This window comes from Antrostomus carolinensis, unplaced genomic scaffold, assembly GCF_000700745.2.
Source record: "Antrostomus carolinensis isolate BGI_N321 unplaced genomic scaffold, ASM70074v2 scaffold18181, whole genome shotgun sequence".
Lineage (NCBI taxonomy): Eukaryota > Metazoa > Chordata > Aves > Caprimulgiformes > Caprimulgidae > Antrostomus > Antrostomus carolinensis.
Genome location: NW_010296452.1, coordinates 25,996 through 49,150, shown reverse-complemented (window position 1 = coordinate 49,150; position 23,155 = coordinate 25,996). Strand labels below are relative to the sequence as shown.

The window sequence follows — 23,155 nt, the reverse complement described above, 5'->3', positions numbered from 1 at the left end:
CCCTCCCATCCTGCTACAGCACATAAAGCAAAATGCAACCTGAATGACTGAGGGGCCAGTAAAATGAAGGGGCAAGGGGGACTCCTTTTAGAGTCTGCTAAAAATAACAAACATGAATTGAGAAGCCTTTAAAGGCCAAAGATTTAGCTTAAACTTTCTAATGCAGGAATACCATACACACAGGGATTAATCAAATGATCACATGCTCTGCAGTACACTGACTGCAAGAGGAGCACAGGATCATGTATTTTAAAAAACAAAAGTGCTTGACAAACCTATCAGAAGTTCTCTGGCGCCCAGTGGAACACAAAGGTATTTCCTAAATCGAATAAGGAATTAAGAATAAGTTACACACTCAGTAAATGGCAAACAACTATTGAAAATAAACTTCAGGAAGCTGCCAAAACCACTTGTATTCACAAATAAAAATCAAGAACCAACCATTCTCAAATAGAAAAGCTAATCAAAATCAACCTCTTCCAGCAATGGTTTTCTGCTTTAACAAGTGAGCATTGTCTGACCAAAAAAATTGTTAGAAAATAACTGAACAGATATTCCCTCTTATTTTTCTCCACATACTGAAATAACTTACATCAGCAGAGGCAAGTAGACTGGAAACCGCTTCCACAAACTTGAATGGATGGACACTTAATTTAAAATTTACTACAGCTATCTGTCTACAGAGAGTAACACAGCCTTGCTGCACCTCCAGAAGCACACCTAAAAGCATGCACATCTTCTCCTTTCAGCTTTCAGGACGGGCAGATGGAAAGAAAAATGAGTTTTCTTAAATTTTAAAATCTGAAAAATTTTAAGAATTCTTAATCTTAAAAATTCTTTACTGATAAAACCCCATTGCAGATGGAGCATGTGGAGGGGCTGTTTATTTTCTATATATTTTAAGTAAATGTTGAGTGCAATCTGGAGGCTGAGATAAATTATCTTTTTTACAAAACTACACGTAGCAAACAGGACCACAAGATGGAAAAATGTCGGGAGGGGGTGGAGGGGGGGGGGATAAGATAGTTTCAAAGCTTTACTTTAAAGGTTTACTATGAGTATAGCATGCCAGAGATTGGCAGCTTGAATACTGTTAAATTCTGACAGAAATAGTTGTTGCACAGACACCTTCTTACTTCTGTGTACACATTTAACATCAAGAGTAATAGCAGAACTTCAGCCACAAAGACCATGCCAGATTTCAAGTTTTACACCACAGCAGTTCACAATTGTAGGATGACATCATTACTTCAAACCTCACCTTTCTTCGCCTTCCCTGTGAGCCTGAAGAGTCACTGCTCACACTTTCTCTGTGGTTCAGGTGGGCAAAGGGCCTGGCTGCTCCCCAGGACTCCAAATAACGTGTCATCCGAACAGATGCTCGCATCTTCAGCCCATCATTAACTCTTGTTTTAGGCAGATGATTATTTGATACGCATTGTTTGGACTAACAGAAAAAACACACTAATTTAGAAAACAGAAAATGACACAAATTACAAAGAAATGAAGCTCTTGCACTTCCGTAGTTTAGGACTATAAAATCAAGCTGTTTTAAAGGACTCTAAACACATATCAGCAATGTGTCAGCCAACCTCGATTCCTTTATCTCATTTAATTAATGTGAGCTAAAGCAAATCATGACATAATGAATTTGTTTCAGCTGCCTTTACAAGCCTTTGCTTGTAACACTGCAAGATTAAAGCTTCCAGGTTTATTTGCGATGATGCGAGAGATCGCAGGATCTTACGAGGAGATACAATTACCTTGCAGTCAGCACAACAGCAGGGGAAAAAGATTCCCAATTCCTGAGCTAGGGCGTATGAAAACAGTGGTTGGCAGAAGATCCCACAAATTACAGACTCGACATTAGATTATATCCCTACATCAGAGATGCAGAGTCAGGCCGTACATACAGGGCATACAGCAATACCCTTGCGGGCCTAAAAGGAAGCTGAAACTACAGAATAAGCAGATACATCGATGGCTGGTTATTGTCTGACATGTCACAGGTGTCTTCAAGTGAGCAGGCACCATTTTAATAGATGTAGAAACTCATTCTGAGAATGTGTGTTGCGAACATGCAGGGGGGATTGCAGTGTTCAGTACATAAACATGCAACAAAGGTAAGATTGAGCTCTTGCTAATTCAAAGTGGCTCTAGACTGTTCCTTCCCGTAAAGATCCTGAAGGAAAGAAGTTCGTAATTTTCATTCTTTTTTCTTTTGAAATATTCTACTCATTAACCACAAGCCAATTCAATATAGCAATACTCCGTGTGTTTGCAGTTACCAGGCTCTAAAGGGGCAACTAACAGCTTCTATCTTTACACACTGAAAAGAAGGTGAATCTCACATCGAAGACGTCAGGAGCTATTTTATATTCCCTATTTTACAGGGAATATTTTATCTGAAAGTGGCCACACAGCACAAGTATTCTTTCATTACTTCATCTCACCTTTTGACCTAGATTTCTGAGACACACTTCACACAAATACATAGTAAAATATGTATTTTTACTCTGTGTGCACCACATAAGAGGTTTTAGCAGAACACCTACTACCTTCAAGCTAATAGTCATGTCACAAAACGTGCTTTCAGATCTGAAGTCCCAAGTCCAAGCTACTCAGATGACTCATACCATGCTTTAATTCTGTTCCTGAAAAGTATATGGACTGCAGACACCTATGTACTTAAAATGTATGTAAATATTTGAATAAATATACATGTTTAAAAACATACACATACCCTTGGATCGACCACTAAGTAGGTTTTGATATTCATGGATTCAAGGTAAGGATCCCTCAGGTGTCCATTCCCTTCTTCTACTTCATAAGCTTTGCCTAGGTGATTTAACGTTGCTTCAGTGATGTGTACACGGCTGAGAAGGGGAGAACAAACAAGAGACCCAAACACTTACAGAAAGGTCACATTAAGCATTTCATTTACATTTCAATGGCTACTGCTGACATTTCTGCTTTTCAGCCATCTTGTGCTTTGGCAGCAACTGCAAAATCATGCCAGTACTTAAAAAACATATTTACAATCCTTTACTGCAGTTCTTAATCGCACATCTTTCGTACCAGGTATGCTAAAAAACACTTCCCAGAATGAGACAGTATCGGTATAAAATCAAATTGAAATAAGCAGAGACCTGTAAGAAACAAGAAGAAATGTGATCAAAGGAGATCTGATGACTGACAAGACAGACTCACAGGCAGGTTGTTTCAGATGGCAAGAGCCACAAGGAAAGCTCACAAAGAAAACACAAGCGAGGACTGTCTTATGCTAGAAACGCAGGAGGAGGGGAGGAGATGGTTACAAAGTCTGGAAAAAAAGCCAAAAAAGGTTTTTTGTCAACTAGGACAATAATTCTGAAAGTCAGTCTTTTCTGACTGGAACAATCAGAGGAGAGCATAACAGCAACACACTTCTAAGGGGAGCAGCCAGTATTTTTCTGTACCCATTCACACTTTCCCTTAAACATAATTTAGTTCAGTATCCCAAATCACGTATTTCAATATAAATTCTGGGTATTAACTTTCCATAGAGTTTCTCAACAAGGAACCCGAGTGTGCTCATAAAACAGCATTTCTTTTTTTATACTCTCTCTTCTCGTTGTTCATCTTCCCACAGCTTTTCTCACTTTGCTTTGGCACAGAGGGGTTAAACACTGTGCTGTTGGTCCTACAATCCGTCAGCACGGAGCTGGGAATAGAACATTTCCAGAATGGAAGCTGACAGTGTGCAACACTCCTGCCTAACTACAGAGAGCAAGGGGATCACTGTCCCATCCTCCTCTACTTCCTTATGCTGCATGTAGGTTTGCCCAACGATAATTTAGCCAAGACCTGGAGATCACTGGCTGTGGCTTCCCACAAGGAAGAACAGGAAATTCCTCAATCCTTTTGGAGCCAAAAGGTAAGTGTTTTGGAATATAAAGGATGTGTGGGTTTATTTGTTTACTGGTAACTGTCTGAAAAAAATGGGTTTTTAATTGTTACCTTGAATATGCAGTTTTGCAATCAAGGTGAGCCTTGAAACCTGAAATTTTAAAGTTTGCTCTAAAGCATCATTTTCTCCCATAGGGACTGAGACATACTGTGTGATGTCTTTATTAACTGAGCCTTAAAACAGAGTCAAGTACTGCAGCAAGTTTTCTGTGGTTTTCCACTCACCTCAAAAGGCAGAACATTTGTTCACTATCCACCATTTTCCATTTCCCAAGCTTCTTCGCCCCTCTTCACACACTGACGTAAATGTCAGATCTTACTGCAAACTTCTTTCAATTTAAATTACTACGCTGATGATTTCTCAGCAGTTACTAATGCTTACTAGATTCCAGGAGCAGCATATAACCAAGGCAAGCTGTAACATGCACTATTGCATTTAACCACGCTAGTGCAGAATACCTAACACGCTGCACTCAATTTCCTATGCTAACAGGCCTGAGAATAACATAGTCTGATCTTTCAGGTATATACATATTAGAGAGAATTGATCATAAATGCATTTTTTATTTTGGTTTTATGCTAGTCCTTTCTGCTTTACTAGTGTTTGGCATTGTTATGAAAGCAAGTAATTTTTAAAATCAGATAGAATATAAACAAGGATTCTCTGTAAATGGAAATAAAATATTTACAAAACCTAAAGTTTTTCTGCATCCTTTCAAAAGTCTTTACAATCCCTTCATTTATAGACACCCAAAACATACATACTTCCTGTTTTAAATAAAAACCTCAAACTGCTCCCAATGACAAAACTTCTGCTTCCAAAGGAGCGAAACTATCTAACATTGGAACGGGGAATCCCAGACACATCATTTTGCTGCGGAGCAGGAAATAAATATAACATAACATTTACATAACAAATAGAAACCCATCCTCCCTATAAAGCTCAGTCATCCACGAATGATAAGTGAGTGCTAGACATGTATAGATACATGTAAGATTAAGTGCAATGTTTTAGAATCAGCACGCCAACCTAAACCAGCTTTATTCTTTAACAGATCATCAAACATAAGCATGAAGAATGTAAAGGAATAATCAAAGTTTTCAAGATTGGGCAATGGTCCTAAACCTAACTAAGAAAAGGATGGGTTTGTGTCATATTCAGAGTCGTGTTTGCTTTACCAACAGAAGAAACTTTACAACTCTATATTCTTGTTTAATCATGGTGAGTCAACACACTAAAACATTCAACCTGGAAGGTAATGCAACTGTTAACCAGGCTCCTATTAGTTTTCTTTCTGTTTCATATTCCCTTACCACTTTGCAGAAATTTTTACCTTACAAGCATATACCTAAAAGCTTCTGAGGCACAGAAATAATAAGAAACCCTATAATGTCACTGGTTAGAATCACTTTCAAAGAGAAACCAATACTTTAATGCTTAAGCATATAGCCACATGAATGTCATTCAATTAATAAGTACTAATTTGCACAGACTACCAACAACCTACAAAATCGCAGTCTCATTTGGGAATGGAAAAAGGGAATCTCTTAATACGGTCTTTTTTGGTGCTGGCTACCAAAAAAAAAGTTTCTTAGCTGAATTCTAATCTCCAAGTTCAACTTAGAAAAAAAATTTTCCTAAATGAGGAAAATATAAAATGCTAGTGGTTTTTTTAAAAACATTTATATTTGTACTTTTCAATAAGCATCTTCAAAAAGGCAGCATGCTGCCTTCAAAAAGGTATCAGCCTCAGACCCAACCCTCTGCACTGCTCAGCAGCACATGGCAACTTACACTACTGCTTTGCCATCCACTCAGGGCTACTCAGTTTCCCTCTCCTTCTGCCTATGGCAAATGCTATGCAGAGAGAACATGCAACAACCAACAGCTCCAAACTCTCCTTGCTTGGGTGCTCCTCATCAGGATGCATTTTCATTTCTGAGCTGGGTTTCCTTGAGGAGTGGGGAGTGGTGAATACAGAGCTAATACAAATCAAGTGAGACTGATGGATATTAACAGAAACAGTAGGTAAATATGCAGCTTTGCCTTGTCAACATAAGTACCATATCTATTCTTTAGCTAAATTTACAAATATGGTATTTGCACAATATGAATTAACTAAGTTAACACAATGCACTGCTGAAGATGCACAAATTTCTCCAATGAAGGGAAAGTCAAGCAGTGGTCACTTGCCTAAGAATAGAATTTTATAGATTATTTAAAACAGAATCAGAAAATACTAACATTTTACAGCTCTGGTAGGCACACACATTTGTCCTACTTTCATCACCTCATTATGAGGATTTGTGTCATGGCACAGTTACAAATTCCAGACTCATAAACCAGGACTATTAAAACCATGACAGAGTGAATGAGCACCGACAGGGAAGATGCTCACCCAGGTACACCCGCAGACTCCATGCGGTTTGCCAGGGACACATCGTGCGACCAGACGTCATACTGCCACTTCCGGAGGCCGATCACGCCGCACAGCACGTTCCCAGAATGAATACCAACCCTCATGTTGATATCCACTCCTGTGGCTTCTCTCACTTGCCTGTGGAGGGAGGAGGTTACACTTTTGATTCTGATAAGAGTTACACTTTTAATTTTCTCTCCTCCTCCTGGAGATCCGTTAAGGTTTAGTCTCATTACACACTTAGTAGCAAACACAAGAGACAAACTTACGATCTAATGCATAACTATCCAACCACAGCTAACAAACACACTTTGAATGCTGACAAGAAAACTAAGAATTACATCACTCAATATCTTAATAGCTTGATACATTAAGAAGTCTTCTGTGCTATACTTACTTTATTGCTTCACACATGTCGAGTCCCATTTTAACACAGTTCCTGGCATGAACCGGTAAGGACACAGGTAGGCCAGAGACACAGTAGTAACAGTCTCCCAGGATTTTTATTCTCATGCATTCATTCTCCTGTGAAATTACAGTAAACATATTTAACAGGAAAAAATGAAGAAAAAATGAGAAGTTAGGAATTAAGATGGCCAACCTTGTAGCTTTACAGAAGCAAAATAGGTTTTTTTGTTTCAAGTATGACTGAAGAGGAAGCCAGCACACACTTTGCTATTGCTGACAAAAAACCCGCAACACTAGCTGGCAGCAGAAAACTTTTTCCTAACTGTGCAACAGAGGATAGTGCTGCCCATTACTGGCTGGAGAGAGAAAAGGGGAAGAGCAAATTGCTCTTAACTGTCTTCTGTTAAAACATTACCGAAGAATTTTAACTACAAAGGTTGCAAGCAAGCCAGGGCTAATTCTGGGAGGCTGTACCTGTTCTACTGATGAGCAGAGCTGGCTTAACTTGGGCCAGCTGACACCTTCAGCTGCCCAACCCTCCCTCCTGCACGAACAGCTCAGCACCAAAACACCCTAATTTACAAACAGCCCAAATCAGTGACAGTTTACCAAACTAAGCTGTTCTTCCTCATCAATGAAAGCTTTTTTTTTTACCAAACTAAGCTGTTCTTCCTCATCAGTGAAAGCTTGAATACAATATCCATCGCTCTCCACCATCGTAAATCATCCAGGAGGTTCTGAGCATTGCAGCAAGCGATGAGCTTAGATAGCCTTGTGCTTTAGTTTCAGAGATCAACAGGGGAATCTAGCCCTAGATTAGAGCTGTTAGACTTCAACATCCAGGTTAGCCATCAACATTTATTAGGTAAATTGAAGCCTACAACATCTTTACATTACGGAAAAGATGACCGAGAATATTCCCCAGCAGAATAAAAATAACACAAAAAGCAGGAATCTCTTCTTACGGGTCAACCACAGAGTTGCAAAAGACCTTGACTCACTAAATCCAGACATTTTTAAACAGTGCAATTTGCAAACCGGAGTGAGAAATTAAAACATATCACTCAAAATCTGGAATCTTTTCTATTTTTGTATCTTAAGAACAGTTACAAAAAATGACCAAATGTCTTTAACCTCAGCTTCTACCGTAGCATAAAAAGCTGGTGGCACCTAAGATGACATGACTTATTCTGTGTGTTCTTAATAGCTGCTTCACAACAGCACAATTACAATACAGTTAGTATGACACTCATTTTCCAGTACTTGAAGTTTTAACAGCAACTGAACTCATATACATACAAAGATTAGCAATGTCATTTAGTCAAAAAAGGCTAACTAGGATTTTAGACAGGCTTTAATCAGTGATATACTTAAGAGTTTATTCAATGGCATCCATAAAGGTTTAATTAAAGCAATTTCACTCCTCTGCTATATTAATAATTTTAGAGTTTTCCCACTTTTTCTGAAAAATTTTTAGAATTTCACAAAAACAAGATTTTACAATTAATTTCCTAATCTGCATTCAGTATATCCAAATATACTCAATTATGAAATCAAATCAACATCTTTCAACCATGGGAAGTTTTGGTAGGTAGTCACTAGTCCTGACTTATGCTAAATACTAAATTTCTACAACCAGAATTTGGGTTGGTATTTGGTTTTTTGATGCCACATAGGATGTAACAAATGCAGTGTTTATTTACCTAAAAGCATATTTGCCTGATAATACTAACAGAAAAATCAATGGATATGACAGAACGTATATGCAAGATTAGGGTCAGTTTTAGATGACAGAAATCATCACACAGAGTCAATCATGCAAAAATGTATATGATACAGTCCCTGTAACCTGAGAATTCACTTTGTGATTACAGCTGCAAATAAATTAACGTCAAACAGCACTTGGAATTGGTCAGAACTACTGCAGCCTGAAGGTTCTAGAGTGAGGGTGCCTTAATAGGGACCATTTTAACCTACTTCCCATTCCTGTGCTTTTCTGTAATTATCCATTACAAATTACTACTTCTGAGCTAAAGAACTCCTTGGTCTGATGCAATGTGACTGAAATTATTAATTTAAAGGTGAGCCTGAGAGTTCTTCATTTGTACAGCCAAAAAACAATCCTAACTGAACACAGCAAAGCTCCTCAACAGAGCTTGTACACAGTATCTCTTACAGCCCTATTACAATCATTATTGCCACCAGACAATTCCCTGAACAATACAGACAAACTTCCAGACTGAAGAATTGGCATTACAGTAACAACCTGCTAAATTTCCTATTTTTGTTTTAAATTTTGTTTTCATGTGATTTTGCTAGTTAGCTTTAAAGCCAAAGCAGTCTTCCTTTCCTGACTTCAGAAGCACTAACACCAACTGCCTTCCATCTTGCAGAAAAGACTCCTTGTTTTTCCAGTGGAGGTCTTTATCCCTACTGCACAACAAACTAACACCTACCTTTGCAATCTGATCAAACTTTCCAAAAAGTTCATTCAGCATCACTACTAGCTCCTTAGGAGAGCAGTCACTGGCAAGGCGAGTAAATCCTACGATGTCTGCATAAAGAATGCTAGGCAAGAACAAAAGGAAAAAACAACAAAATTGAGAGGTGAAGATACATCTGTTCCACAGAGAGCTTAAATATTAAAACACATTTAACAGAAAGCACCTCTCTCTTTGGAAAACAACTCCAGAAAAAAAGGGCTCAAGTATCTCAGCTGATTCAGAAGACAGCACATCAGTTCAGGACACTTTATCTTCCCAAAACAGGAAAGCAGCTCACTTCAGCGTGAAAGTTCACCTCCAAATTTTAGTTTCACTGGACCAGATACACTGCTAAGAATCAGCAGCTTATATTAATACAATTACTTCTAGAGTTTCCACTTACCTAACATTTTGGTGCCTTTTTACATATAGACTGTGGAAGTTGTTGTCATGCATTTGTCTATTATCATTAGTCTCCTTTAGTCGCTCTATGATTGCTAGCTTCATTTCCATAGAGATATGAGCTGGCAGTATGGACAAAAGCAAATTTTCCTAAAAGGAGAAGCAAAAAAAAAAAAAGTATGATGAAAAATGCATAACACAGTAAATTTAAAACTGCAGGATTTTAGTGACCGTAAGAAGGAATTAAAAAAATAAAATGTCTTTATTCAAATAGTTTTTAAGCAATGCCTGTCACGTTTTCCAGAAAATACTTTTACATTTCTGCTCTCAAAATCACTGATTTTACAGTTAAGAGTTTTTGTTCCTTGTGACCTAGACATGACAGCTCTCCATAACCATGAAACACACCACAATTCAGTATTCAGCACTACAATTTCTGGATAAATGAAAACTTATTGTTTCCACCAATCTCTGTGTTATGTTAGCATTGTCTGATAAAGCTTCTAGTAAAAACTTATATTCTATAATGAACAATCTATGCAGTATTAAAAACCCTTATGAATTCCCAAATGCTGGAAAAGCAGCAACAGATACAAAAGTGTTGACTGTTTTACACTGGCTTTGACTTAAAAGCCTGTTCTTCAAAGATGACCCTGATAAATTGTGCCAGGCAGAAGAGGAAGACAAAAAGAGAGTACTTTTAACCCAGGAAGGGCTCTACCACCCCAGAGACACCACAGAAGAGGAAATGTTGCATCGAGCAGCTGCAAGCAGGAACTTTTTCAGATGACATCACCAGCAAGGTCAACACATTGTGTAACTGAGTCAAATGCTGTCCCTTTGGACCAAATCTTTCTCCCCTTTTCCCAAATACCCGATGCAGCAGCATACAGATGGCAGTAAGCTGCCAGGGTTACTTAACCAGTACCTGCCGCCAAAAAGAAATGCCTTGGGATCCCAGTGGGAAGAGGGACTCCTTGAGCATCTACTACTGGACTACACTAGGTGTAGACAGCAGTTGAGTTTGAGACTGCCCCCAGAAACAGAAACACCTCCTTCACCACCAGCACTTTCATTCTAAGGAGAGGCAACCTTGGGGAACAATTTAAACTGTGAGCAGAGCCCCGGTGAATGTAACGGGGCCATTTGAGGCTGACACATTACACAGTTTTCAAGGAACTGATATGAACCCTGAACTGCATTTCTCACATAGTTTTCACAGAGAAAAAGTGGGTGGCAAAAAGGAGACTCAAAAAATTGTGTGACAAATTACAACACAGATGAAAAGAAAGCTGTCCAGAGACTTAAGCACATCTACACTTCAAACAAGCAACCATTAAAAAAAACAACCCATGCAAGTTACCACATCGCCCAAAGAACAAGAGCACACTGCCTGTGTAAGCTGATTAGATGCTTCTCTGGCTGCTGTGTGGGGAAATTCTGCCAGGACTTTCATGCACATTTGTCATCTCATCTCAAACGATTACCATCAGAGGACAGATCACACTAGCAGTCTGCCATTTTCTTCTTTTCAATTTGATCAAGTCAGTCACTTTTCAGCCCCTTCCTTTTATTTAATAACTGGTGGGCAGAGAACTCTGTACACGTCAGCATTCTAGAGCTGCTATTCTGAACCCTACTTACACCAGGATAAGGAGGAAAGGCGCCCTAGTTTCAGCTTTGATACTTTACAATTCTTCCTCAGTAAGATATTCATGTCCCTTGCTTATTCTTTAAATACCACTGCAGTCTATGGAAATAAACGGTCATACTCAAATACTGTAATGTATTATATGATATTTTTTTTTCTCCCATAGGCTCCAATTTTCTCCTTCTAGCAAAAGAAAAACAGTTTGTGAGACAAGAAAATACAAGAACAAATAATATTTGAGAATTAAAAAAAAAAAATGCAACCAAGGTAAGCAAGAAGCTAACAGCTGGAATTACCTTACCAGTATTTGTTCTTTTGGTTACCTTGGGTCAGTCTCTGTAGCATTTTATACCAGGAAAAAAGTAGCTAAAATAACTGGCAGTTACATTCCTGTTACAAATACTGTGATTTTCATACAGACAAGCCACAGAGAACAGCTTCCTCCCTTTAACTTCCTTCTTTTGTTACAAATGGCACAACTTTTATTTTTGACACTAGGTGGGTATCACAAAGATTGGACCAAGCCTTTCAACATGCATTAGTCACCAACCTCATAAAATTATGTGGACTTTAGAAATGAAAACAAGCAATGTGTAACATGAGTTAGTTCACTTACTTGTTGCCTCTTTTCAATTTTCAATTTCATTCGGACCTGAATGCACTTTAATGTGTATCTATACAAATCCCACGAAGCAACCTGCATTTGGCGTTTGTGAAATGCACCCATCAAGTTACCACAAAGAAAAATGACAGCATTGGCAAGGAGCTGCACAGGAAGAAAAACATTTATGTACTGCAGAACAGTCACTGATACTTCACCGATACACATACTAGTCCCTTAAAAACCATCGATCCCAGGCCATATTCAATTTTTCTCTTACCCTGTCACACACCAAATCATAGTGTTGCAATTAGTCAGGATGTACCTGGGAAACACAAGCTAACTTTCACAGTCACAGGCATTCTTGTACAACCATACAGTAATGGAATGAATCAGAAAATTCTGCTATATCATTTCACATTTATTTGCAGGCACCAGTGTTTGATTTAGGGAGAAACCAGTCTACGAACTCATGCATCAGCATGCTGTGTGAAGTCTGACACACACCTACATCAAAAGAGCTGGGGTGCTCCTTTGAACACACCCTATTAATAAGTGTTGGGAACCCTGAAAGCACCCAGTAGCATTCCCAGGCCCTGCTGACTCCCCAGGGCAGCAATGGCCCTTTTGATCCACCCTGTAGGCAGTGCCAGATGAAGTTAGATAGGATCCATCTGAAACAGCACCGATTGGGAAGTATGATTGTGACTAAGTTTGTCAAAGTTTCAGTAACTTAGTTAAAAAATTAAAATAATAATTCTGCTTCTTCCACTTAGGTCAGAAAACCAAAATGCATTATAAATGAAAATAATTGCAATTAGCATGCAAAACACATTGGGCCCAAGCTCCAAATCCATTAATTGGGAACATCCATGTGGAAGTTTGGAACTTTTCTAAACGGGAGAGTTATGCCAATATCAAATGGTAATACAACTAGGATATTTAATTACTTAACCAAGTAGTATTTCCTTACCTGAAACAGCATGGATTCCTTATTTTCCTGAGAAGTCATGCTTACCACAATGCTTAGAACAATAATATGGGAGAGAGCAGAAAGAACACTAATTATGACAGCACCTCTCATCCCAAAGGGTAGCATGGTATAAACTGTGAAGATTATGAATAGAAAGAATGGAACCTTTGGAAAGAAAGAGAGAAAAAAAAAAAGAAAAGCATCACACATACATGTTATTAGGTGCCTGCCAAAAATCACTTCAGAATAAGGAGGAAAGGAGCAGGATTCTTGCTCATTTTCAGGCTGAACAATTAAATACTGACATATAGGCAATGGGCAAATGGCAAAAACTGGAACACCGAAAGTTCCAGACAAACTTAAGGAAAAACTTCTTTCCTGTGAGGGTGTCGGAGCCCTGGAACAGGCTGGCCAGAGAGGGTGTGGAGTCTCCATCTCTGGAGATGTTCCAAACCCACCTGGATGCTTTCCTGTGCAACTTTTAGGGAACCTGCTTTGGCAGGGGGGTTGGACTGGATGATCTCCTGAGGTCCCTTCCAACTATGATTCTTTCATTTCAAAAGCACAGTTTAAAACAGAAGGACAGTGGTAGGCCTAAAAGCTTTGAGGGAATTAGCAGGTATAGATTCATAGATAAGACAGTTTAATGTGATGTATCACCTTTAATATTTTTTGGTTGTCTTTGCCTTTCATCCTTAATTTATCCATTACAGCTGAAAATGTGGTTTCTACATCACATATCAGGAACAATGTGTTGTAAGGACAGCAATATCGAATCAAATCAGATTTCTCACCTTCTCCAAGTTATTATTCTAATTTTAACATCACCTGACTATGTGTGTGTATTAAGTCTATATTTTATAAAAACCAAAAATCCAACCCATGCTTCCTGGTGCTGACATGAGAGAATAATCATTATTGCCACTAACTACATATTTAGCTGCACAGATTTTGCGAAATCACAATGGTCCGCTAAACTGCTAGGGATCAAAAGGAAGGTCTATAAAACTTAAATCCATATTTATAGATTTGTTATAGTGTTTAGCCCATATATATGGAAACTAACAACCCTGATAAGAGGAAAATATTGCAGGGTTCCTGGCTCAGCTCCACTTCATAATTGCAGTCCAACTTGTGCCATTCCAGACATGAGCTTCCTTCAAGGAAGTCTCAAGGCCCAGAATGCACTTAGATGTTTTGCCAGAATAGATAACTTGGTTGGGATAACAGCAAACAAACAAACAAGCAAATAAAAGTTTTTATTCAACAAAAGTAATCTTTTCATGTTCATCTTCACTATTTTACATGGACTAAAAAGATCTTTTTCTGCCATACATTCAACCCCTATCACACAATATTCTGAACTCTGTGTAATAGTTTTATAAGCATGGATAAGCAAAGGTCATACCTGCACTTAAACAGTAGCTGTAACTAGTGATAAATTCATAACTTGAGATGAAAGTCTGAAATGAACCTATTCACTTCTACTTTCTAATCTAGAGTCTCCTTAAATTTTAGGCTTTAAATCAACACTAATGAATTACTAGAACATGACAACAACACAAGACATGGGCTTGCAGCACTGAATGCGACAAAACCAACTCTTGCATCGTCACATGTTTTACTTACAGTTAAGAACAGTAAATTTTGATTTTTCCTAAGGTAATAGCTTCTTCCTTAAGTTAAAGAATACTGAATAGCAACTGTAAATACATGTTGCTGGATCCAGGCCATAATACAAATCAGATTTTGGTTGTTTAACTGATAATTTATATCTTTCTTTATTTGAAATAAAGAGGGGAAGGGGAAGAGTCAGTAAAACAAGATAAAAAGACATTTTTATTTCATTAAAAACTCTTCTGTTTACATTATGAGAGCTTAGGAGGAGTTTCCTACAGATTATTATATTTTTGGCATCATGAAATCGCCCGTCTTCTGATCAGAGATACTAAGCAATGAACTTTAGCCACACCCAGCTATGCCAGGATGTGTCATTAATTCTTATTGTTCACTTCACCTCTCTCACTGGTTTAAAAACATGCTCCCTATGGCACACCCAGCTCTAGAGTCTTTTATACATTTCTTGAGCACCACTTTGACCCATGTAAATTAACAAAGCAAGTATTATTAATGAAAAATTCTCTTAAACATGAATTCATAGTAATTAAGATTTCGCAAAAATCTTAAATAAAAATACAATTAAATTACAACTTAAAGATGCAGTTCCCGTATAGATTTAGGTAGTTATCAAATTTTCTCAGCTGAACTGTATTTTCAGTATAATAAAAAATACAAAGTAAAATTGAGTATAATAAACCAATAAAAGCAGTTTAGAAAAGTGAACCTAAATCTCAAAAAAAAATTATTATGCAGTTTGCAGTTATAACATTCAGAAAAAATAACGCACACAAAGACATTCATCTATACTGGCTAGCTGTTTTATTTAAGTACCTGAATGTACAAGATATACATACCTGTTCCCACAGCTGATAATCGTTTTCTTTTTCAAAAAGGGATACATATCCTATGATTAAGAAGCAAATCCAAATCATAATTCCAAATAACGTTAGCCATCTCCGAAACAGGGATTCAATGCATAAAAGTAAGTACATGACTGCAAATATGACAAGAGCAGCACATACTGCAATAATGAAGGCAAGATGATAATATGCCTCCTGCAAAAGCAAAACAAAGTGTTATATTTAGTTTAAATGTCCCCTCTAGAAAAAAATGGAAAATGCATCTATAACTGTCCTGGAAACAGCTTAGATAGCTTTGAAATATGCTAGCCTGAGCTCCTATGTAGTGTAGCTGTGGCAGCATTAACACCTTCTGATATTCACACATACAGAGATAATATAATAACTACTATTATAAATACCCAGTCTACCCCAGTTCTGTTATTATTTCCCACATTCGTGGTTTTGCCTTTTAAGCTAAGTTGTAACTATCCTGTATTGTACGATGCAGATGTGCCCAAGGAAATGCATTTAAGGAGCTCAAGCTTTGCTAGAAAGGAAAGTATCAGCTTTTTCCTAAGTTTTACAGCAGACAACTTGTAATATACAAACAGTATTTCTACTTCTTTCTTTTTTTAGAAATAAAAGCAAAAAGGGATACACACACAATTGGTAAGATGAGATTTGCTGCTAAAGAGAGACTTAAAGACACTTTATCATGAAGAACAGTACTTGGAAAGCAGTGTTAGAAGGCAATGAAGGATTACAACAGCTTCCTTTATTACCTTTTTACAACATTATCTTCAAATCAATTCTCCTTTTTACCACCTGTCAACTGGGCTGGCTTGAAGAATACCTTATTTCTTTACAGAAAATCATGTTATGCTACACAATGAAAAATTCTTTAAACTGTATCTTTCCTATGCATATAGGATCCCTGATCTTTGCTAACTATTGATGCAATGGATCACCCGTTGTACTGGGAGATCACTGTTGTGTTTTTATTCCTTAAAAAAAAAAGAATAGGAATGAATATCTACATATCTTTAAAAAAAAATCACCTCATGAATTCATAGGCAATGAATCACTGCATTATTTTGTACTTCTTAGATTACTCTAAAGAGAAAATAGGAGAAATACAGGACATTTTAACTTATGTTCTTGTTCCTTCCTTAGCCTTTTTATTACTTCCTTACTACCGTAGCTACCATTTAGCATAGATTATGATTTGTTCATAACATACAGGAAGGAAAGAACAATCCTTATAGTTACTGTGCATGTGTCTGACAACACTGTCTCCTCTCTTCCTTCTCCCTTCAAAAGCACACACAGCATTACATACACAACTACTTGATTTCTTTCAACACTGCAACTTTGGTGCCATGTGGCTTAAAAAACTATTTAGCCAGGAATGTTTTGTGTGCTGTTACAGTGATTCCTCATCATCTTTGATAACATCAAACACAATGAAAAAAGTATACTTACATCAGTGACAAAAAAGATTATAATTAGAGTAGTCCAGAAGACGATTGCAATGAAGAGCAGCAACAGCAGGAGCGGATGCTGCTGGCTTGTATAGCAGTACTTCTCATAGAGCGGGTCTGATATCCTGCAGTCGTCATTTTCGTTGAAGAAATATTTACCTTTAGCTGGCATTTTTTCCCAGGTTGGCTGCTATTTCTCTCAGTTCCCAGTGCACACAATAAGACACAGATGGAGCTACTGCTTCAAAGAGAAGTTCTGTCTTTTCACTGCTGCCTCTGCAATCTTCAGGTACATCGAGTAACCCACGTCCTCTGATTTTACTTCTCATGAGCATTAACTTCAGATTCCCAATGCAACCAAACGCAAAAGAGTTAGCCTCCTCAGAACAACAGGCAGTTCCTCATCGGCTCTAGGTCAGCTCATGCAGATAGAAGGTTTTGGCTTGCGGTTTTTAATTATTATTTTGGAAGTCTCTAACTCCTTTCCATAAGCTTGAATCTCACTTCCTGGGATGAACTCTGCAGAGAGACAGTATTATTAAATTAATGTATTCAGTTAAGTGTACACAGTGCTCCCCAACGGGGCGGGGAAAGTACATTCCTTACACTTCCCATCTGCGCGCTCTCCCCAGCAAGCAAAAGATGTTTCTTGGGTGGAAGCCCACCAGCCCCGTGCGTGGGCAACGCTGCCCAGCAGCCACACAGGCAGGGCTGGGGCAGCGCTCGCCCGTGGCTGCTCTGCACACACCACCACACCTTGATCTAGCAACTGCAGCATTTTCATACCTAAAATGTACTAAATTCATTTTCTTTCCTTTTGAGCAAATGACATAGTTTCCACGGGCATGTTGTGTAACTGAACACTAACAACTCCTTTGAAGTGATGTGTGCACCTGTGTGTATGTAATATATACATATATAAAATCTTTAATCACAATATACATTGGCTATATTATCTTACAAAAAATGCATCTTAATTTTTAAGAAAACATTTTTTTTATCCCTTTCACAGTTTAATTACAAGGCATAGAAAATGAAAAAGGAGTACAGCTGTCCAAGTTAAAATGCATTAAACTTTTTTTTTTTTTAAAGATACTTAACATCTATTTCTATATATTTCATTCAACTCTAATTAATAGTGTTTCCAAGGTAATGGGTGTGTTCTGCTAATAATGAACATTAAGGAATGAACTGTATTATTAATCACTTATAACCAATGTTTTTCAAATAGATTCAGGAATCTAGTTCACTCAATGCCAAGAGATGGAAAACAAAAAAAGCAGGGGGATGGGATGGAGGGAAGCATGAAAAACAGGATTTCAGAAGAAGTCTTATTAAAACGCGGTAACAGGACAACAGCTTCTTTGCCACTTGACTGCCGTCACCATGGTGCCCAAGGCCATTGCTCTGGGGAGAAAAAACCTGCTAAAAGAACTTGTAGAAAAGCCAAGTCCCAGCCAGTTACTCTCAACAGACAAAATGCTTAACCACACACGTGTGTTTAGACTGCATTCACACTACAACCAGAAGCAGGGTTGAAGTTTCAGAAACCATACTGAGTGATTTAGCTGATGTAAACAGAGCCAAACACTACCATACTACCAAATTATTAATGACCAAGCAGGCAAAACCAGATATACCAGTGCCTAGACTGGCCAAAAAAAAAAAGTGAACTTTTGCAGCAAAATGAGTAACTACAACTTCTTGCTCAGGGTATACCACAAACTTTGATTAATCACAAAAAGAGAACAGACCATAACTGCCTCACTTTTAATTCAGTAACAGCCAGAATAAACTCACATATGTATTAAAAAGTGAAATAAAATTGAAGACATCTTTTAATACAGCTTTCCCATGTATAGTTAACAGTACACCTAACATTTCACCTGGACTAGTTATTATCAAGCTTTTCTTCATAATAAAAGGCCTCCCATTTTTCATCTGAAAAAATTCTTCTGGTCCTCATACCATCTGCATATGTATAATAAAGCTCTTGCAAAGGTGTGTGAATGCATCTTAGAAACCATCGACACTTAAAGTAAAGGAGATGCCAAGAAGAAATTTAAATATTCAAATCACACCCTCATGTAATGGCCAAGTCATCCAGGTGACTGCAGAATTACTTCACTTGAGTACAGGCCAGCTTTTTCTGAAAACTATCAGGAAGTGTGCACAGGGGCAAGTATTTTCATCTGAATTCATCTTTCAGTAACAAAGACAACTCGCTACAGACTGTGAGAAGATCCAGCAGCGTTGCACCAGAGAGGCAGACAACTCGCTGAACAGCCTGAAAATTTCCTTTTTCGTGAGGGTGGGGGTGCATGAACACACTGCCTGATGTGAATCACTATCTAGAAAAGACAACAGGCTTGCTGTCTCAGTTCCCTCTAAAAGTGTATTTTCAGAACAAAAACAATGAAAAAGGTTTTTAATAAACTTGCAGAAATATTATTTTGAGGGTAATTTTTATGATAGTAAGTATTTTGAGAGACAGCTTTTTTTCCAGTTAGCAGAACAAAATCCATTTTCTAAAAATAACTATTAATTGCTAAGCAGCAATACATTTGCAATTATGAGAGACAAGTAATCCTGTCTTGGGCTACTTAATATTGAAATCCAAGAAAAATGACTTCACAGTTTGCTTTCTGTAATTTATTCTTCTGACTACGTCAATGAAAAAAACAATACCAGAGAATCTCTATTCTACAGAACTACGCTGTGTGGCTGTGGTTCAGTTATCTGATGTTCAACAGATAAAAAAGGTGTCAAATGTCAGCCTGGAACTATCTCTGAATATTACTTAAGAGTTTTACAGGACACCAAGTAGGAAGAGTCATGTCTCTCCAATGGTTTAATCCATTTTAATAAAAAAAGAGACTGCTGCCTTATAGATCTGTTTATTCATCTGCTGAATTTCATAGATACACATTACAAGTAACTATGAATGACTCCTAGGTTATAACATTTTCTTCTTAAAACTCTCTTAGGTAAAGAAACCCCCAAGCAGTACTTTACTGGTTCACCAAGAATCTACAATACACTGCATAAATGCTACTTTAAGATGAGTAATTCAACTCTGAACTAGTTTCAATTTGCATCCCATGTCCCACTGCCACTACCATGACCCTTTTAAAAAGCACCACAGAGCAACTTGCGCTCCTTCAGTATGTGTTAAATATTTTTTAAATTGCTTGCAACACACAAAATTAGCTATTTTAGAATCATGCAATTATGCATTAGTTGAATAAACACATTTTTACAGGCAACAAACATAATGACCTGCCAATCATCACTGTACAATTGACAACAGAAATATACACACGTACACACATATATTAGTACAGGAATTTCAGCTCCAAAACCACTACAAACACTTAAAACAGCTTTTTGCACTTTTTTTTAATAGACACTACTGGCATTACCTCTTTCCATTAACACATGTGACAATCTGTTGTTTAAGAAACTTTTAATAGACTTAGCTGAAAGTCACCGCTTTTTGTGCCCTTCCCCTTCTCTAAATTTTTTTCCATCAACCTTCTGAAAATGTGGAAGACAGAGCTGAGAGAGAGAAAAAGATTCTGTCTCACAGGTGGCATCACACACTAATGGGAATCATCAATTTAACACATTCCTACTTATATATTTAAGGATCATGTCAGCACTGTGCAATACAGCATCACTTTTGCTTTTTTGGTCATTGTTTCTCAGAGATTTGCTGGTGTAACCCTGAAATGGCAACAGGTCACAGAAACCAAACAGCACTCCCAGAAGTACCAGTGGCAAACACACCACGTCACACGGGGACTGGATCTGGGCTGCTGCCACAAAACCACAGAGCTCTGATCACCAGTTTATTGAGAAAAAGCCTCATTTCTGTAGAAACCTTTGTTGTGTTCCAAAGAATGAGAAAGAAGAAGGAACAATTTGACAAACAGATTAATATATAAGGAACAACCTCAGTAGTTTGGGTTGGAAACTGCACTGAAAACCCAAAAGAACGTCCACCAGACAAACAAATACAATTTAGTCAGATCTGGGCGAGCTCTGCAGCCAATTAATGTGAAAAGCATTTGGTCAGATAAAGAAATTTGCCCAATGAACATGTAAGAACAAACGCTGGACATATGACAGGCATCAAAATTGGACAATAGGATTCCTTCCAGAAGATGAATTGGAACAGCTACAGCCTTCCAAATCTGCTGTTTCAAGCCACTGGGAACAAGGTTGTGTTCAGATTCAGCAACAGAAACTTACCTGGGTAAGTACTGGGTAAGACCTGGTGCACACGCACAGACCTTTCACTTGCAAGCAAAAAAGACAACATTTCTGGGTATTTCTGACTGCTCTACGCTTTCCTTCCCATAGACAGGAATTTCCAAGCACTGCTGAGCTCTCACATCTCCTACTGACAAATCCATCGGATTTTGTTATAAAAAATATGAAAGCAAACATTTCATGAGGCTGCCAGGTTTGCACTGACACTCTTTTGTTCTCCCAGGCTAGTTAAAACTGTCCACAGTGCTTTGTGTCAATACACAACGTTTTCTTAAGAACTGGCCTGGACTCAACAGATGCAGAATAGATGTGACGGTACCACAGAGCCTATAGAGACCAAGTGCTGTAAAGAAAACTGACTGAAACATGATAGCATGGGCTACACTAACAAGTCACACCACAACAGTCAGTCAAGCCTCTTTCTTCAGCAGTTTGCTCAAGATAAGTAGCTACAAAAGCAAGTCTCTTCACAAGGAAAACTAATCTGGGAACACGCATCACCCAGACCAACCCTTTACTGAGGTAAAGCAGAAAGGTCAGGGCAGATGAGGCAAATCAGCTGATGGGGTGAGAACACAATTCCTTGCTCCTCTAAAGCAGCAAGGGTTTCCCTCATTTCCCACCTCCAGCTTTGTCAGGAACAAATGCAATGCTGTAACAGCCTTCCCCACACGCAGCTGCACTGCAGGCATATTTTCATTATATATTTTCATACGGCTGGTTACTAAACAGAGCATTCTTCCTTCCGTCTTATTTTCTAAACAGGCTATTACTGCTTCCCAAGGTGCATCAGCACTGTATTTTCCATTCTAATACCCAACTGTCACTCAAATAATCTTGTTAGGACCTCAAAGTTCATTCTCTGGTCAGGTGACCATATGTAAAATAATCTAAAGGTTTGCGAGATGGAGGTGATTTTTGCCTCCCGGCGACTCATTCAGCCCTACCTGTGAATACTCCAGCCAGCACAGATGAAGCAAGCACTGAGCACCCAGGAAAAATAAAGTCTATTTTTCTACCAACTTGAAATAGAATCCCATTAAATTCTGGCATTTCATAAGCCCCTTGAAGCTTCTGGCTGCAAAGGTTTTATTTCTCTGAAACAATACTGAATGGACAAATGCCATGAAGTTCCAGGCTTCTCAAGATGCCCCTCAAAATATATTGAGATTAAAAGTTTGGCTTGAGTCTCTGTCCTGCTAATAACTACAGGATCTTGCCCCTGGGCTCCAGCTCTTTTGACCAGCAGTATTTACCCATCACTATCCAGCAGCTCTTATTTTCAGTTCCATCAACCCTTCATGCTGTCTGGACAACAAACTTCCCTCTAGAAAGTCCCTGGTCCCCACTGCTTGCTTGGAGCCAAAGGTAGGAACTGCTATTCTATGCACATCCATCCCACTTATCTCTTGGTCACCCATTTTCCAGTTAGAGCACAAGTAAGTAGCAGACACCCATCAGTTTCCCCCCCACAACATGCAGGTGTATTTGTTTCAGGCACACCGCATTGGGCTCTTTTTTCTTTCTTTTTCTTTTTTTAAAGCACTGCAGTTCACACATCAGCCCAAGAGTGCTGATACATGGGGTAACTTCAGCACCTTCCTCCCCAGCAGTTGTCTGCAAGGAGCAATGTGAGGGCAGATGGAGGAGGGAGAAACAGGAGGACATTGAAGGCATGGAGAGAGCAGAGCAGAAGCCACTCATCACAGTGATTTCTCTCCGGAACTGCGGCACAAAGAGCATTTTTTTCCCCCGTGGCAACGCAAGGTGGAGCAACAGAAAGAACAATGTGCTGCTACCTGATACAGAAATCAGACTGATAGCAACAAAACCGTCCTGGGATGGCCCTCCTGTAGTCTCTGTGTTTGCAGAGCATGAAGAGGTTTCAGGTGCCAGCTCGGTGGCAGGCTGGGGAGCGGATCTGGTAAGCCTGCACCCTCCTGCTACAGAATGCGCAGGCAGGCAGTGATCACATCCTTTCTCCCCTCTCTTGGGAGAATTATTCATAGCAGCTACTGACCAAGCTAATGCCTTTCCAAATGGGATCCAAG

The 23,155-nt window shown here is 38.5% G+C and overlaps 1 protein-coding gene across 1 annotated transcript in view; it reads right to left on the bottom strand.

The window, feature by feature from the left end:
- Window positions 1-17,001, bottom strand: part of ADCY7 (adenylate cyclase 7) — a 30,866-nt gene extending 13,865 nt beyond the window's left edge. Inside the window, exons 1-11 of the mRNA XM_029087545.1 lie at window positions 16,831-17,001; window positions 15,361-15,561; window positions 12,887-13,051; window positions 11,929-12,078; window positions 9,663-9,811; window positions 9,233-9,344; window positions 6,766-6,893; window positions 6,348-6,506; window positions 2,744-2,876; window positions 1,262-1,447; window positions 276-319 (exon numbers count right to left, since the gene is read on the bottom strand). Coding sequence (XP_028943378.1) covers window positions 276-319; window positions 1,262-1,447; window positions 2,744-2,876; window positions 6,348-6,506; window positions 6,766-6,893; window positions 9,233-9,344; window positions 9,663-9,811; window positions 11,929-12,078; window positions 12,887-13,051; window positions 15,361-15,561; window positions 16,831-17,001 — 1,598 coding nt within the window. The remainder of the gene's footprint in view (window positions 1-275; window positions 320-1,261; window positions 1,448-2,743; window positions 2,877-6,347; window positions 6,507-6,765; window positions 6,894-9,232; window positions 9,345-9,662; window positions 9,812-11,928; window positions 12,079-12,886; window positions 13,052-15,360; window positions 15,562-16,830) is intronic.
- Between the last annotated feature and the right edge of the window lie 6,154 nt (window positions 17,002-23,155).